The sequence below is a fragment of the Poecilia reticulata genome, chromosome 22 (assembly GCF_904066995.2).
Source record: "Poecilia reticulata chromosome 22, P_reticulata-male-v2, whole genome shotgun sequence".
In the NCBI taxonomy this organism is placed as follows: Eukaryota; Metazoa; Chordata; class Actinopteri; order Cyprinodontiformes; family Poeciliidae; genus Poecilia; species Poecilia reticulata.
This window is the reverse complement of record NC_088851.1, coordinates 14,572,370-14,589,223: the sequence shown is the minus strand read 5'-3', so window position 1 is coordinate 14,589,223 and position 16,854 is coordinate 14,572,370. Positions and strand designations below refer to the sequence as shown.

General features: G+C 38.4%; 2 protein-coding genes across 2 annotated transcripts in view; one reads left to right on the top strand and one right to left on the bottom strand.

Annotated features, from left to right (window-relative positions):
- The window catches only part of crybg1a (crystallin beta-gamma domain containing 1a), a 39,077-nt gene extending 30,982 nt beyond the window's left edge, over positions 1-8,095 (top strand). The window contains exons 9-23 of the mRNA XM_008399634.3: positions 116-255; positions 1,503-1,629; positions 1,708-1,743; positions 2,254-2,396; positions 2,497-2,623; positions 2,723-2,868; positions 4,783-4,909; positions 4,998-5,027; positions 5,131-5,243; positions 5,551-5,683; positions 5,769-5,908; positions 6,310-6,433; positions 6,610-6,768; positions 7,003-7,165; positions 7,436-8,095. Coding sequence (XP_008397856.2) covers positions 116-255; positions 1,503-1,629; positions 1,708-1,743; positions 2,254-2,396; positions 2,497-2,623; positions 2,723-2,868; positions 4,783-4,909; positions 4,998-5,027; positions 5,131-5,243; positions 5,551-5,683; positions 5,769-5,908; positions 6,310-6,433; positions 6,610-6,768; positions 7,003-7,165; positions 7,436-7,524 — 1,797 coding nt within the window. The 3' untranslated portion in view covers positions 7,525-8,095. The remainder of the gene's footprint in view (positions 1-115; positions 256-1,502; positions 1,630-1,707; positions 1,744-2,253; positions 2,397-2,496; positions 2,624-2,722; positions 2,869-4,782; positions 4,910-4,997; positions 5,028-5,130; positions 5,244-5,550; positions 5,684-5,768; positions 5,909-6,309; positions 6,434-6,609; positions 6,769-7,002; positions 7,166-7,435) is intronic.
- A 280-nt stretch (positions 8,096-8,375) lies between these two features.
- rtn4ip1 (reticulon 4 interacting protein 1) lies at positions 8,376-16,821 on the bottom strand. Its single transcript, XM_008399636.3, has 9 exons — positions 16,363-16,821; positions 15,280-15,431; positions 14,215-14,283; positions 13,843-13,967; positions 12,489-12,537; positions 11,853-11,989; positions 11,583-11,766; positions 8,836-8,928; positions 8,376-8,758 (listed from the first exon to the last, which is right to left on the bottom strand). Exons 1-9 carry the CDS (start codon positions 16,637-16,639, stop codon positions 8,639-8,641), a joined length of 1,206 nt encoding a protein of 401 aa, XP_008397858.2. The 5' UTR covers positions 16,640-16,821; the 3' UTR covers positions 8,376-8,638.
- Positions 16,822-16,854: the final 33 nt, after the last annotated feature.

Sequence of the window (16,854 nt, the reverse complement as noted above, 5' to 3'; positions counted from 1 at the left end):
CTTAAAAAAATGTACCTGATAAATGTTTCTTTTGAACTGGTGACACATGAATAAGCGTATGTGACCTACATGCAAGTTATTGTATTTTATAAACCTTATTTCTTTCTTTCTGTAGGATTACAGCATTCCCAGGATTGACCTGTACTCAGAGGTGAACGGGTTAGGGAGGATGTCATCTTATTGTGATGACACACCAGAGCTCAGTTCCTATGGGATCCCACAGACCACAGGCTCCATTAAGATTCACTCTGGAATGTAAGTTTTGACGACACATATAAACTCACTCTGCTGGGAAAATTTTCATGGGTGTAAATACAGTGCCTTGCATACATTTTTTTAATCAAATTTTAAACCACAGACTTTAATGTATTTAATTTGCCAAATAAAAAGCTGAAAATTGTGGCATGGCTATTTATTCAGCCCCCTTCTCTCCGATACTCATAAATAAAATTATGTGCAAAAACCACCTGGTTAGTAAATTATTCTATGTGAATTATAATCTCAGTTAAACCATAACAGCTCTGTGACGGCCTCAAAGGTTTGTGAGTGAACATTTGAGGACAAAAGATGTGACTGAAGGAACTCAAGGAACTTTTCAGACAGGTCAGAAATAAAGTTCTGGACTATCATTGAAAACCTCCCAAACAGAATCTTGGTATTGCAAAGCTTTTGTTCCGCAGGGATTAGGAGGCTGGGTGGAACTAAATGAAGGGGAATACAGGAAGAAAGGGTGGTGGTTCACCTCTTAGCAGGATAGTGACACAACCAGAGCAGAAATGGAATTGATTAGAACAAAACATATTCATGTGTTAGAATGATCCAAAATCCAGACATAAATCCAACGAAGAATATTTGACAAGATGTGAAAAGACAGTCTCCATTTAATCTGACTAAGCTTCAGCAAATAAAATAGAATATGCACAAATAAAAAAACAAAACGTTTCCCAATGTGCAAATATTGTAGAGACTTATCTCAAATGATTTGCAGTTGCAATGAAAGGTGGTTCTGCAAATCTTTGGCTCAAAGGGGCTGTATATAAATGCATGTCACTCTTTCCAAATTGTTACTTATAAACTTTTGAAAACCGTGCATCATTTTCTTTCCACTTTACAACTATGAACCACTTTGTGTTGATGTGTCAAATAAAAACCCAATAAGAAGACTTTGATGTTAGTGGTGGAAATGGGACATACTGTAATTTGAACAAGTCCAAAGAGGTGTGAATTCTTGTACGGGTATGAATGCAACACTCTACGTTGAATAATCTTTCTTGAGAATTGGAAAAAAGCAAAAGTTTCTGTGAACATCATCTGTGTTGTGTGTGTGAAGGAATGCGAGCAGCAGGCCACAGCTTGTGGTTGTCATAGTTGAACTGCTGTGGATTATTGATGGTTGACGCTGAATCGTGGTTTAAACAGAGAAAGGAACAGAGGCTTTGCTTGGGAGCTTTAAATCAAAATTATATACATTTGTCTGATATAATCTCTGCCTTTATGTGTAGCTGGTTGGTGTACACTGATCCAGGATTTGATGGACTGCTTGAAGTGCTATTGGAGGGAGAGTATCCCCATCCGCAGAGTTGGGGTTTCCCTGAGCCTTTCATTGGCTCTCTCAGACCGCTCCGAATGGTAAAGTGTGTTACATATTTGTAATTCTGTAAAAATGTATTAGTTGTGTTTGGTTAAGATTATATGTCTCAATTTCAGGGACCAATAAGGGTGGAGCACCCAGCTGATGTTAAGGTTTGTCCCGTCACGTCTTACTTATTCGACCTGTTCTTGTTTTACCACAAACATGCAAGTGTTGAGTCTTTGTTAGCTTTTTTTCTGTCAATATGTGAGACAACTCACTTTTAGAGGCAAAGATTGTTGCTGATAGGCAGAATGACTGAAAATCATCCTCTGCATACTTGCCTGATGCTGATGGCCTGGCTCAAAAATCACAGAGTTACAAAACTCTGTGATTTACCGAAGCATGCATAACAGCCTAACAACAACCTAACAATAGAGCATATGATAAAAAACAGGGATTTTCCTGTAAAATTATGATTCCAAACATGTAAAATCAATTGAGAACTTTGAAGTTATAGAAAAAAATTGAAAACAAGAACTTTTTTGTCTCATTAGGCAACAGGTTTTTCAATAAGCTTAACCATAGGTCTGCAATAAATTGACATTGTGCTTAGGATGACTTATAAGTGTATTAGTAATGTTCACAAAGCTTTAGCTCCCTATTCTAATTTTCTCCTCTAGGCTCTTGTGTTTGAAAAGCCAAACTTTGATGGGCAGTGTTTGGAGCTGGATGGTGATGTCTACAACTTGTTGGAGCAACAAAAAACAGATGGGAAGAACACAACTCTTTGTTCAGTTGGCTCTATAAAGATCCTCGGGGGTCTGTAAGTACCGCATTGGAGAGAGCAGCCAATCATTTTATACTTAAAGTTACCAAATAATTTTTAAATAGTGTCTCTAAGATACTCTTGTTTTGTCTTGAAGCTGGGTTGGCTATCAGGAAGCAGACTTTGAAGGTCAGCAGTACATCCTGGAGGAGGGGCAGTATCCTCACTGCAGTGAGTGGGGAGGATCTGAGGACGGCCTACAGTCACTGCGGCCTGTACTTGCAGTAAGCATCTTTTCAAGAATTTCAAGTTTGACACGGATGAATTTTTACTTTTGAGTTGAACCCAGTTGCTATTTCATGTTACGTGATGCTGTCCCCCAGGATTTCCAGTCCCCACACCTGAAACTGTTCAGTGATCCTAATTTTACTGAGCGGGGGGGCCAGATGGACTTGGTGGGTCCCGTCATCAGCATGGAAGATGTTGGCCGCAGCACTAAAACCCAGTCAGTCACAGTCACAGCAGGAGTGTAAGTTGACCGGTTTCTGTTAAACACAGTAAAATTCAGCTCACCAACGCAGTGGGGAAACAGTATCCGTTGGGTACTTCGAAAGATTTGGGCGTGCTTCTCGTCTTACAGCCAAGACTAAGACTTATATCGCACAAAACATACACACTTAGTCGCTCAAAAATACTAATACCAATTTTTTTAAATGGTTTGTTTTAACTAATATGACAGGACATACAAATTATTTTTAAAAAAGACTCAATGATCCTTGAAGGCAGATATTTCTACTGGTGACTCAAGAAATTCTGAATACTTGATGGTACTTCTGTTACATTACCTAAACCTGTGAAATGATGAAAATGATTGAGTATCAGAAAAGTGAAAATTTATTTCTTAATAGCTATTTTGACATAGCTTAATGAATCAATAACTATAGATTGATAACATAACTTTTAGTTCATTTTGGTTATCTTTTCCATTTCTCGTATGCCTCCATCTAAACATAAAGCACCGCATCCAGCTTCTTGGAACAACTTTACGCACTTTTCTCTGACTGCCATCCCTTCTATGGTTATTTGTCTTTTTTAATTAATTGATTAGCTGATTGGCAAGTTGATTGTTTTATATTTGGTTTATCCTTACTATCCAGTAGTGATTTGATGTATTTGATCTACAGTAAATAAGTAAATAACTCGTCAATTTTCAAAATAGATTGGCAGAAGGTAAAGCACTATTTCTCTATCTTCAGCAGTGTTAGGTTTCCAGTGAATGTTTTATATTGTTGGGTTTTTTTAAACTTTGCAATATTTTAACAAACTATCGGCCAGATTGGTGTCACCAATTAAAAGCATAGTGTTTTTTTGCAGAATCTAATTAAAAACAAAGTGTTCACCACAGACATATTAATAGCTATTTTGCACTGCATCGTATATTCAGATAACAAGGTGACGATGTCAAACTAGTCGTTGTCTTACTCAAAGTAAAATCACCCCAATTGAAGTTTGTGCAAAAACTGACTTTTTTTTTACTTTTAACTTGAGGGAACTGTTCCCAAAGCATTTTAACCAGCTCATAACTTTTCTCACATAGTACAATGGGTTACGTATAATGTTATAAATCATTCAAAGTTGCTTATTGTTAACCAGAATGTTGATTTCATTTCGAAACAACCGTTCCCATTAACTCCATGCATCTTGCAGGCCACGCCCGTGTCTGCTTTTGTTCAGCTCTTCTTTTCAAACCCTGGCTTCCTCTCTAAAGCCCTTCCCTGCTTTAGAGAGGAAGCATTTATTTAGCTCCTAGTCTTTCAATTTACATCAACATGAGTCACCTTTCAAGAAAAGATTATCATTAGTTCTATTGTCAGGACTTAAAAGACTAAAATCAAGTCTTAGGCTTTTAAGAGCTGTGTGCTGTTTCTGTGCTATCTCACACTTAGAATGTGGTTAAACTTTAGCTGATTTTATATGACATTTTTCTGTTTGCTTTAAATCTGTCTCACCTGTAGTTTTACAACCTCCTAGTCATGAAGAGGTATTTTTTTATGATGCAGTAAAGGCAGAGATTCATTTGGAGAACCTATCCCTGCAGCTCACAATCCCCCCAAACTGCATCACTACTTAAAATTGATGTTTGTTTTCTGCAAAATCAACATTTTAATCGAATGTGTAAGATTTATAAAGACAAGAAGTTAGTCATCCATTGTGTGTTTGTTCTCTCTGTACAGTTATAACATTGTTATCAATCCTCTGACTCTAAAGTTCCCCATTTGCACATATCATGAAGAAATTTAACACTCTTTTTATCTTGTAGTCATTCCCCTTCAGCCATCAACCTTCAGCCCTAAGCTTTACTTTATTGCAAAAAATAAAGAAAGATCTGCTTATGAATAAGTTATGGTGTAACTGAGTGTGTCTTGTTTGGGGAAAACTGCAGCTGGGTGGCGTTTGAACAACCTGGCTTCAGCGGAGAGCTCTATGTCCTGGAGAAAGGCATGTACTCAAACCCAGAGGACTGGGGAGCACAGAACTTCAAAATTTCCTCCATACAGCCCATCTTCCATGTGAGGATCCGTAACATGTGTAACATCTTTTTCTTGTTCACTATTTTAAACAAAAACCTCTAACAGAGCCCTTTATTTTGTTCTGCAGGACATGCTGATGGGAACAACACGGTTTAAGGTATCATCTCGTCTTTCACAGATTTTTATTAAAAATGGCATCATGACGAGTAGTGATGTGTTTTTTCTGCCTGAGTTGCTAAACCTGTTTGAATGTTTTACAGATCCAGTTGTACTCTGAGCCGGAGTTTCAGGGAAGGCTGCTGGCTCTGGATGACAGTACAGATGCTCTGGATGCTGATTTCACACCCAAGTCATGTAAAGTCCAGGCTGGCAGGTAAATATGCCAGACAGAAGAGACTAACATCATTTTTATATTTTTTTATAATTCCAAAGTGTAACATGCTCTCTACTGTACTCAGGAACAATGTTTTTCCAGTAACAATAGTTTTCTAAATAGTAGGCCCATCTGCACACATCCATCTCTAAGTATATCCCTCGTTTTTTGGCTTGCTTCTAGAAAACCATCAACTTAAATTCACATTTCTTGTTGATATCTCTTCCGTGGCATTTCCTTCAATATGTTATATGTGGCAAAACTAAAAATCAATGTCAAAACTAAAAGAACAAATATTATGTTTCAGCTGGGTGGTGTATGAGGAAGCTAAGTTCAAAGGGAACATGTATGTCCTGGAGCAAGGAGAGTACCCCAACACAGAGGCCATGGGCCTCCTGTCGTCAGACTCCTTCATTCGATCAGTGCAGACAACTGGACATGTGTGTATTGTCTTTAAAGCTGAAGTGAAATGTCTAGTAAATGTTTAACATGCGTCAGTTGTGAAGTAAACTTTTTAATCTTCAGGAGTTCTCCCTGCCCTCCATCGTCTTGTTCAGCAAAGCGGGCTGCAGAGGACGCAGGGTCGCTTTGACGAGCGGAGCAGTAAACCTGCTGCAGACTGGCATGGATTCACGCATACGCTCCCTGCTGGTGGAGGGAGGAATGTACGTAGAATCTGATTTTAGGTTGGGTGTTGGTGTAAATACTAATTGATCCTATACGTTTGTTTGCCAGGTCCAGATAAGTATGGCAATTAAAGATCCATCATTCCCTTTTTTCTTGTACATTTTTCCTTTTTTTTCTCCCTTCCAATAGTCTCTTTTTATTCCTTACATCTGTCTTTTGTACTTCCTTCCTTGTAATTTTTGTTTTTTTTTCCTGGTTCTATATTTCAATCCAGTCCACTAAAGAAATATCTGCTAGAAAGTTATCATGAGCTATATTGATATATTTTATAATGTTTGAAGATTAACATAAAGGACAAATAACTCAGAAAACCGAGTCTTGAAAAGTCTTAAAATAAATACAGAGACTAACCCCCCACATCTAATGGTGTTGTCTGCAGGTGGGTGCTGTATGAAGGAAACAACTACACAGGCCGACAGCTGTTTATCCGTCCGGGTGAAGTGGGCGACTTCTGCAAGCTCAGCAACTGGCAGCGAATAGGGTCCCTCCGTCCACTGATGCAGGTGTGGAAGAAGTGATATGCACCAATCAGAAACCGGCTTTTGCTGACTTCGATAATGTTCAGAACAGCCACAAGTCATGTTTTTGAGATGGAAGTCGTTGGGGGAGGGGATAAGGTTGAGTAATCACTGTGTTCAGATAAATGCGTCCCAGTTATTGTCATGTTTTCTTCCAACAGAAACCGATGTACTTCCGTCTGCGGAACAGGGAGACGGGATGTCTGATGACTCTGACTGGAACGCTGGACGACATCAAACTGATGAGGATCCAAGCTGTGGAGGAGACGGGAGGAGAAGACCAGGTCTGGCTCTACCGAGATGGACAAATATCCTGCAAGGTACACATCTTCATCATCGTCCTCCAGAACGACTGAAATATTGATGAATCCTTTCGCCTACTCATATTAGTGGAAGATTACAGTAAATTCAGTTAAAAAAGAAAAAAAAAGAAAAGAAACAAAGGCGTGTTTTAGTAATTCCACAAATTTAACTATGCCTAATTTTGTGCTGTTTTTAGGCAACACTGCTCTGTATTTTTGCATTTATGCCAAATCCGTCCTCTCTGTCCCCAGCTGATGGAGGAATGCTTCCTGGAGACGGCAGGTAGCGTGGTAATGTCAGGCACACGACTCTGCATCTCTTCAGAGCGAGGCAAAGACAACCAGCAGTGGAGCATCACCCAGGACGGACTGGTCCGCTTCCACCTTAACCCAAATCTCATTGTGGAAGTCAAAGGTCAGACATTTCCATCTCTAGAGTGTTTGATCGAAAAGTTCATAGAATACCCTTTATCTCTCAATAAATAGTTGTACTGTGTGTGCTTAAAACAAAACAAGCTCACCAGAGACCTTTATGTGCTGTTGTAGCAATTTAGATTATGTCTTAATCCAACAGCGCCATCTCCTGGTCTAAAAAAAGCAGTGCAGCCGTGACTAACTACAGCGTCAACCCGTCAGCATTTCAGATTGTGGTTGTAGTTTCACACATATCGCTGTTTGTCTGCAGGAGGTCATCAGTACGACAAGAACCAGATCATCCTGAACGACTTGGATGAAAAGAAGTGGATCCAGAGGTGGATTTTAGAGATTCTGTGATCTGATGAGGACCAAACAATTAGCCGGCTGCTTTTATGCACATCTGTTGTGGATATTTTCACCTGTTCATTCTTTTCGAGAAGGAAAATTATGAGCTGGTGTTTGATGTTTAGAACGTATGATTTACATAAGAAGACACCTTTAAGTTTTTGTCAAGCATTTAGTACCAAAGACTCCACGTTTTTTCTTCATGTTGCAAAAACTCTGCCTTGTTCTGATGCTGCATAATTTATCACCTGTGGTACTTTTCATTGCATGGGTCATAAATCTCTAATTTTCCTGCAGATACGAATGTATATATCTTACTTCAGGATGTTGCAGAAGGCATCAATGGTTTCTTTGCATCGATCAAAATGATCTTGTATAAAGTTTTTATATCTGTTTAGGACTTTTTGACACAAACTGTGCCTTGTTCATTACACTGTACATAATTTGCCTCGATTGTACAGACTGATTTACAATTTTAAACAAAAATGCAATTAGAATATTGCCCCCTAGTGGTTGTAAATATGTGAGAAAACGTTTGTCGTTACAGGCTGTTACAATAAAATAAAAATGATCTTTCACTGTTTTCTTGGACCTGCTGTTAACTTCACATGAAAACTTTAAATTTTAGGAGATTTAAAAAAAAAAAATTGGTGAGAATCTATTTTACAACCTTGTCTAATTTCAAAACTAATTTTTAAAGTGTTTGAAATGGTGTGATAAAAAAACTAAATGTTTAAAATGTCACATTGTGTTAAAAAACACCAACCTAGCTATGGTTTAATTTTTTTCTTTATCACATTTTACTAAAACCTTTGTTTTATTTAAAGTCCAAATAATTTCACATTTGTTAATGAAGCAGAAAGTTAGAGTATGACATTTTATTGAAGTGACAATGGCAAATTTTTTTTAAAAAAAGTGTATTTTCCAGACCCATTTCCTTATCTCTTTGTCCAAATGTCACACTGCAGTAGCAACAAACACAGTAGCCCTGCTTAAGGTTTTGTGTCTTCTGCTATGAAAAAAGTAGCGCAAGCTGCAGCATTTCACTTATTTTCAAGTAGTTAGTGTCATGATTGTTCAAACACATACACACATACACATTCCTGTTGAGAGTCCATTTTAAACATCAAGATCCCCCTTTGCTGATTTCCACCACAGTCTTTCCTCGGGCGTGGCCCTTCTCTACCTTCTCGAAGGCCTGAGGGACCTGGGAGAAGCCGAACGTCTCCTCCACCACGGCCCGGATCTAACAGAAGAGCGGAAAACACACATGCTCATCATGTGTTATTCCGTTTATAACATGAACAAAGCGCGGCCTCATACCTGTCCTGCGTCCACCATTTCTCCTATCTCATCCAGAGCTGGACCGCTCGGTGAAAAGAAACCCCAGCGGTAGTGAACTCCTTTGACTAAATGCTGCAGAAAAACAGAATTGAGTGTTTTTGTTGAAATCCTTATAATGAATCATTAGATAGTCAAGAGTTACCTTTTTAATAAAGCATCTTAATATATTTTTTAAAAATACCTTTACAATTGCATGCATGAAAGGTTTGATGGGCTCAGTTCCTGCTAAAGCTTAGAATATGTACATTTTGATCATGGCTTATGTTTCCCTATATTTACAGTTGCAAAATGTAAACAAGTAAGAAATTTTGAAAAAGCCACATCTTCCTTCAATTTCAATACTATACATGATTTCATCTGACAGACAAAAAAAGTGAAGGTTAAAAAAAAAAACAATGGTGTGGACAGACTTAAAATTAGTAGTTTTGCAAGGCGCCAATGTAGGACAAATCCATATATGTATTGCATACGAGAAAGTACACAATACACAGTACTCAAATATCTGGTGCTCACGACAAATGGGGCTGCACCATTTGTGCAGCCCCATTTGTCGTGAACCACCTGGTGAACCACAGTGTCACCAGGACAAATGACAAAAAGCTGTTTATGAAACTTCCAACACATCTAAGTGAGTTTCAAATGACACACTTGATACTTTGCATTGGAAAAGCAAAACTTTCTAAAAACACCAATATGTCATGGCAGAACTCTTTACGTAAATGCAGCCAAATCACTCTAGATTCAACATGAGAAGAACCAAATGTTTCTGTGGGGCCGTCCCAGGCACCTTGCAACACACGCCGTTTATCACGACACAAAGGTTAATGAGGAAGCAATCCAAAAACGAAGCTCCATTTCAGCGGAAGTCGTGCAGATACTTCTTGGGAGTTTCTACTCCACTCATTTTCAACAGTTCAAGTCATAAATCTAAAAAAAAAAAACAAAAGAGTAGCAACAGTTCATCAGTCTTGTACCTGCATTTATAAAGGTTTTAGTCTGATGTGTAGTTTCCTGTTGAGAACTCCCAGGCAGAAAAAGAAAGCACTTTTCAAATACTGCACAACTTCCTGGTACTAGCTTGTCTTACTTTCAGCTCTGGTCGTCCTTCCTTGTTACCTTATAAAGAAGAATTTACTGTAAATCATTTTAAAGTCATTACACAGAACTTTGTCGGTCTGGAAATGTTTTGTAATAAAAAAATAAACACAGATCTCCGTTGAAAGGTTTGCTGACAACCCAGTATACAATGCCATTACAATTGTTCAGTGACAAAGATAAAACGCAAAACTTCACTTGATTAAAGGACATCTTAGTTATTGTTCCCCATGGATAACTGAGCCTCAGAAATCTGCCCTGTGTAACTTAGTTTAAAAAGAAATAAAAGCAAGGCATTTGGTTTTGTGCTTCTTTGTGCAAAGGAAGTTAGATTATAATACATTCAGAAACTAGTAAAGGCCATATAGAATATATATTTTTTTACATATGTTGTGATAACTCTGAAATTAAAGAGTGTATTTTTTTTCCTCCTATGACAAATTTTCCCTAAAACATCTACTTTCACAAAGAAAAAAAGAAATATTTACTGCTCTTCAGATAGCAGATAAAGAAGTCACTTTTAGCAGAATGACACTTTAGTATGTTTCAGTTCTACTTTACACCTACACACGCGAGACTCGTACCTGACGAGCTTCAAGCGGTGGATTGAGTGGTGCAGCGAGGGAGAAGAAGCAACGGTGGAGCACAGACATGCAAACTGCATGGTTTGATGTTCACCGCAGAGAGCAAACTGACAGGAAGTCACTGTATGTATGTGTGTGTGGGTGTGTGTGTGTGTGCTCCCCACAACGACCGACTGCTTTTTGTCGGGAGCACAAAATGTAGTGCTGTTTTGGGAAATGGTTTAGGTTTAGGACTAACAAATGGACAAAGTTCAAGGTTAGGTTAGGTGAGGCATGCACTTGGTTCTGGGTAAGGGTTAGGCTACGAAAAAGAATAAAAAATGAATAGTAGTCAATGCAAAGTCCTTATGTTAATAGACATTTGGACATATAGATTTGTCCAAAACTGGACAGATAAAATGAAAGATGCTTCCTCTTCAATGTGAAAGGAAATTAACAAAATACTTCCTACAGTTAAAAAAAAAAATTTATACACCATCTGTAAACCGCAATTAATTGCACAATAAATTAAAAATAAACCCGATTTGATGATTAAGATTTTTTGCAGGGCAATTTTGTTTACAAACATCATGATCTGTCTCGGTTATAGTTTCAGTTGTGTGCAATTTTAATTTTAGTTCTATTTTTACTGTTTTTGGTTTGTTGTGTTTTATTTTGGTTATTTAAAATATCTTACAGTCCCAGTGTTAATCCCAAAATTATAGTTTTTTTTTTTTGTTTTGTCTGTCAAGAGGGTGAACTGGACTAATTATGCTTCTATCATAATTGAAAATGAAAATGGTCTCTAAGCAACAGTCACTTATCACAATAATTACTGGGACAATTTATCATCAAGCAATATTTGTTACTGTGACAGGCCTACATATTCAGAATAATCCTAACCGACTTCTCTTTCTCAGTCATGGCTGTTTTTCTGCCAAACATGAGTAGCATCAAGTAGTAGCAGGTCACTAATCTACCGTAGATATATAACTGTAACATTTTTTATATTTTTATGTATTTATTTTCTTCATAGGAAGAAGTACAGTAGTAGTGTGTCAGAAATACCTTGATAGCTTTGGTGGCGATTGTGGCAGCTGTCTGCAGCATGCCGTCAGCTACACCCAGCCGGTCTGTGTTCAGAAGAAAAGGTGTAACAAGAGTGACGTATTTGGCTCCAGTCCACGGTTTAAGCAGGCCCAGGGCCCATCGCTCAGTGTCGCCCCCTATGTTATCGAGGACCAGGTCAAATCTAAGAGTGCAAGAAACGAAAGCAGAGACAATGACTGAATGGGTTCGGATAATCAGAAAATCGAAGGCAGGTTAAAAGTGACTGACTTCTCAAGCGCTCTTAGCGGCTCTTCAACAGGTCCAGCTGTGTAGTCGACCACATGATCGGCCCCGAGTCCTTTTACGAACCGCTCGGCATTGTGGGAGCAGGTAACTGTCACGTGAGCTCCCCACGCCTTCAGCACCTGGACAGAAGTTCAAGCCTCAAATGGGATCGAATTTAGAGGGTCTTTCCAGTCATTCCCATCACTCAAAGCGCTTTTACACTGCATTCAGATTCATTTGCCTTCATCCGGATTAGAAAGCATCGTGAGATCCAAGGACACATCATAGGGGGCAGTGGAGCTTCCTCCACAACTGTATCCACTTAACCAGTCTACCTACGTCATCTATTCATCCATTATCCATCCACCAACTATGAAATAAAAACTTTTCAAAACGCACATTCAAAACCAGTCTACAAACAAAACAAATAAGAAGAAAATGATTATGCCTGTTTCAAAATATTGATAATTTCCTGATGAAAAAAAAAAAAAAAAAAATCCTAAACACTAGGAGTTTAAATTCAGATGCCGATCTGCACATTAGATTATCATCCACACAAAAATGTTCATATTTTGACATAAGAATCAAATTAAAATTAATAAATAAACACTTAGCCGTCATCAACATTTAAATACACACCTGGATTGCAAATGTTCCAACTCCTCCAGATCCTCCAAGGATCAAAATCCTGCAAAAAGGAGAAAGAGTGGACAAAAAACACACATGAAAATGTTGACTAACCAATATCTGACAGGATTTGTAGCCTTTCTGAAGCTTCATTATTAGCAATAACAGTTTTAAATAAGACAAAGGGCTGACTTTGAATAGAGAAGGCTTTAAGGGGAGACATTGTGTATTTTCAACCTTGAAATCTGGTTTTAGCTTTAAGTAACAGAGCTTAACATAGGAACATAGCGCCATTTCATACCACAACCTAATCTATTCAAAAATGCTGCATATATCCCTGAATGGCTGTGTTACGGCCAGTGGCCTTGTGTATGTTTCCTTTTCCTTTTTTGTACATCTGCAGCTTCTAATCAAGTTGACTCCACTTGGAAGTGGATGCAGCCCTGCCTTCCTGTGCCACTCCCTGAGGCCTACAGCGATTGGCTCATCAATTGCCAGCTCCACCAATCCCTGAAGAGGCCTCCCCTTTAAAAACCAAGGACTTCCTGGGAGAAGGTGTGGCTGATTCTTTGTTCAGACAGCTTGCCACTTTGTTTGACTGGTGGACACGTGCTTTGTTAGCTCTGCTAGCTTTTGATAGCTTGTGTAACTCACCTTGTCCCTTTGTTAGAGATTTGTAGTTTGTTTTTGTTTATCCTGGACTTGAAGTCCATTTTTGTTTGGTTAAGATCTTTGGTTTACAACTCTTGATTGTTTTGTAGATTTTGTTTATTTAGTACATTTTGTTGCAAGTCCCTACATTTTGATTATTGTTAGTTTTTTCCTTATTTATTTTTGTTGTCAAAACCCAAACAATAAACCTAAATTGTTAAACCGTACCACCTTGGTTTCTTTAATGTTACTTCCCTTTTCCCCTGGCCGAGCCGGGTCGTAACAGGCTGCCACAAGAAATTCAAGGAAAAATGCATGAAAGAATCAAAGCAATACTCCAGGTATGTTTTTAATGATTGAATAAGAGTACAACATAAAATAAAGCTAAAGAAAAATGCATAATACCCCCCTACCGAGTGAATTTAGTGTTTCATCACTATTTTAGTAACTGTTGTCGTTTTCTCTGGTCCCCACAATACTTAGACAAAGATGACAAAAATTAATGACTCTTTACAATCATCACAGATGACTTTCCGTTGACTGAACCAGATGCATCTGTCTAAGTTAATGAAATCAGCCACACAAGAGAGGTCTGAGTCCACTTTAACTCTGCTACAGATCAAATTTACCCTGACACCATAAGGCAGCCTGACCCACCATTCTGCTTGCCTAACATGCGACAGCCAGGCTTTTGTGTGTGTCCATGTTTCCTCACCGTTTATTGGCACAGTTGTCTTTACTGAGTCCACCTGTGTTCACCAGTGCAGACCAGGCAGTGGACGCCACATAGGGGATGGCTGCTGCCTGTGTGTGACTTATTGACTTTGGTTTACGGGATATCTGAACAGAAGACATGAGAACACTAATTTCAGTGCAGCTTCCCAGGTTAAACTGTCTTTAAAAAGAGACAGCTGTGCTCCACCCATATTTCTGATAAGTTAACATGCTTGAATGATGGCTCATTTATGCCTCCATGAAAAAAAAAAGCAGGGAACTGATTACTCACAAAATTAGACAATATGGCAGAATATCTTAACACTAAGGAAATACATTTATGTCAAGAATACTTCAGGAATTAGATTCATACCTCATTCGCATTAAGAACCACAAACTCCGCTAAACTGCCCTGTTTCCACGGTGGGATTGCCGCCCATACCTGAAAGAGAAAATGACAAGGAAATGCAGCACTGCACATAAGTCTCTGCTCACTGAAAACATCTTTATAATTGGCTTTCAGTAAGTTACTTTTTCTTGTAACCTGTCAAATTAGTCACTAAACTAGTGACTAATTAGTCTAGACTTCACCTGAAGTTTTCCATTCTTCTTTGAGTCCAAGTCAACTAAGATTTGATTTGCATGAGATTGTTTATTCTTTTTTTTTAATGCAAGTGTTTTATGAGATTCTGCTTGCTCCAAAAAATATAATGCATTATTGACTTTTATTACTGCATGTTGTGCAAAAGCTTCCTTTGAGATAATCAATGGAGCAGAAGAATGGTTTCAATTCATGGTGATGTACTTCCAGTAGGAGGCTCATTCCTGCAAAGCATGATGGTGTTGTGATACGATTAAGTGTTACTTCTTTGTCACTCAACTGTATCTCTATCTGTGTTCTCACTAACATCACATCTACCAAAAACTAACTACATAATCAGAAACACAATTTTCCTGTAAAACAAGACATTTTTCCCCAGTTTATAAGTGAAATAATCTGTCAGTGGAACTAGTAATTTTTTAATAATATTGAGGAATTACTGATGAAGTCAGAGTTAAAAACAAACTCCTACTTCTTCCAAGGTAGTTTTGTCTTATTTCAAGTGTACCGAGATATTTGCACTAGAAACCAGACCAAAAATACTTGGTAAGATTTTGTGTTTTTGTAGTAAAGGAATTCTCATGGAGAGCCAAGCTATTGGTGACCATTCAAGAAAAAAAAAAGAAGAAAAGAGTATCACCCCCTTTTCAGATGTACAAGCCAAAAAAAAAAAAAAAACAGTCAAGATATCGGGACAATGGTTACATTTCTGCTATTTTCCATGCCGAACAATAACCTTCACATACATGAGATAAAGCTGCTCATTCTAACTACACATTCAGAACTCTCATAAAAAGTTTTGTTTCTGTCCAAAACACAACGGCTTGTTTTTCTTACCTCATCTCTCTCTCTGAAGTACTTCACATCCAGGCCACATTCCATAATGACACCAGAAACATCTCTTCCCAGAATGAGAGGAAACTCGCTGCCTGTCTGTTTGATATTCAGAGGATCTCTTTTCATAGCCATTGTAGCAGAGCCATAGCCACCTAAATCGGACAACGTTGTTTTATCACTTCAGAGGAAAAAAACTCTTAATCACTACAGTGGAGACATGAAGACAATACCAAAACAATCTGGAACAGGAGGACAGTAGTTCAAAACCACATTTTTTTTTCTATTACCACTGCAAAAATAAAGCCATGCGCTCAGATATAAGCTGTGTATATTTTTCAGTTCAAGGGTGGATTTCAACGATCAACCCCTCAAGTTTAACCACAGCTTCTAATGACAACTTTTGTTTTTGAAAAGTGTCATGCCTGTGGGCTAAACTGAGAGAATAATCAGATTGAGTGGTTAAAATGTTTACATTCGGGGGTTTTTTTTACCTTGTTTTTTGATTATTACTTTTTTAAGAGACGTGTTTTAATTTTTTTTTTTTATTGTGACGGCAGTCATGCAAAAGAAGAATTACTCTGATGTACAGTTTTTAAAAAATGCTTTGTTGTTTATGGCGGCCTACGTGCCTTGCAGAAGAAATTTACTTGTTGCTGTATTCTATTTGTGGAATAACTTATGTTCATTTTTGTGTCTGAATTCAGGGGTATTTTAACTAGGGTTGCCACCCGTCCCGTAATTGGCTGTTAAATGTAGCGTCCCGATAGCGAACCGATACGGGACAAGATTTGTTCCGTATTCTGCAAATGTGGATGTATAACAATAAGGAAGTGGTCCGCAAGTACTTTATATAGTAGGCTGCCCCAGTCATTGTTTGACCCCCCCACACACACACACATACAGGGACTGGTCCCTTATTTTAATTTCTGAAAGGTGGCAGCCCTTTGCTTAACTGAAAAGACAAATACAACCACAGAAAACATATGACACACAGTTCTGAATGTGTCCTTCTCTCTAAAACAGAACACTAGTTAAGGAAGTCCTCCAAGTATTCATTTCCATCGGTCTCGATTTTAAACTGACCTCTCATGCTGACGTCAAGCGGGTTCAGTCCAGCTGCAAACACCTTTACAATCACCTCATTGGGGTAGTTGATGACGGGCAAGCTGGCGTTATTTGTGAAACGCAGTACATCATTATTTCCATATTGATCAATAACCCAAGCAGGCATGATGGTCATGGCTTTGCTGGAGGTCCGGATGAGTCTGCTCTGGTTTCTTAGCCAGCCATGGAATCTCTGTTCACACACGGACTTACTGGGGTGTCGAAACAACCTTCTGTGCAATCTAACACAACTCATGTTTACCGTGTCGATACAAACAAAATGTTCGTCTATTAAACTGACAGCTAAAGAAGTTAATCTGTGCAGCGGTAAACTACTCTACGTTCTTACCTAACACACTGTATGTTATTACAAAACATGCATATTGAACCACTTCAAAACCACGTTCTATCTGAACATGCATATAATCCGTAACTTTCTTTCTGCTACCTGACACGGCGAGTAACTCCACC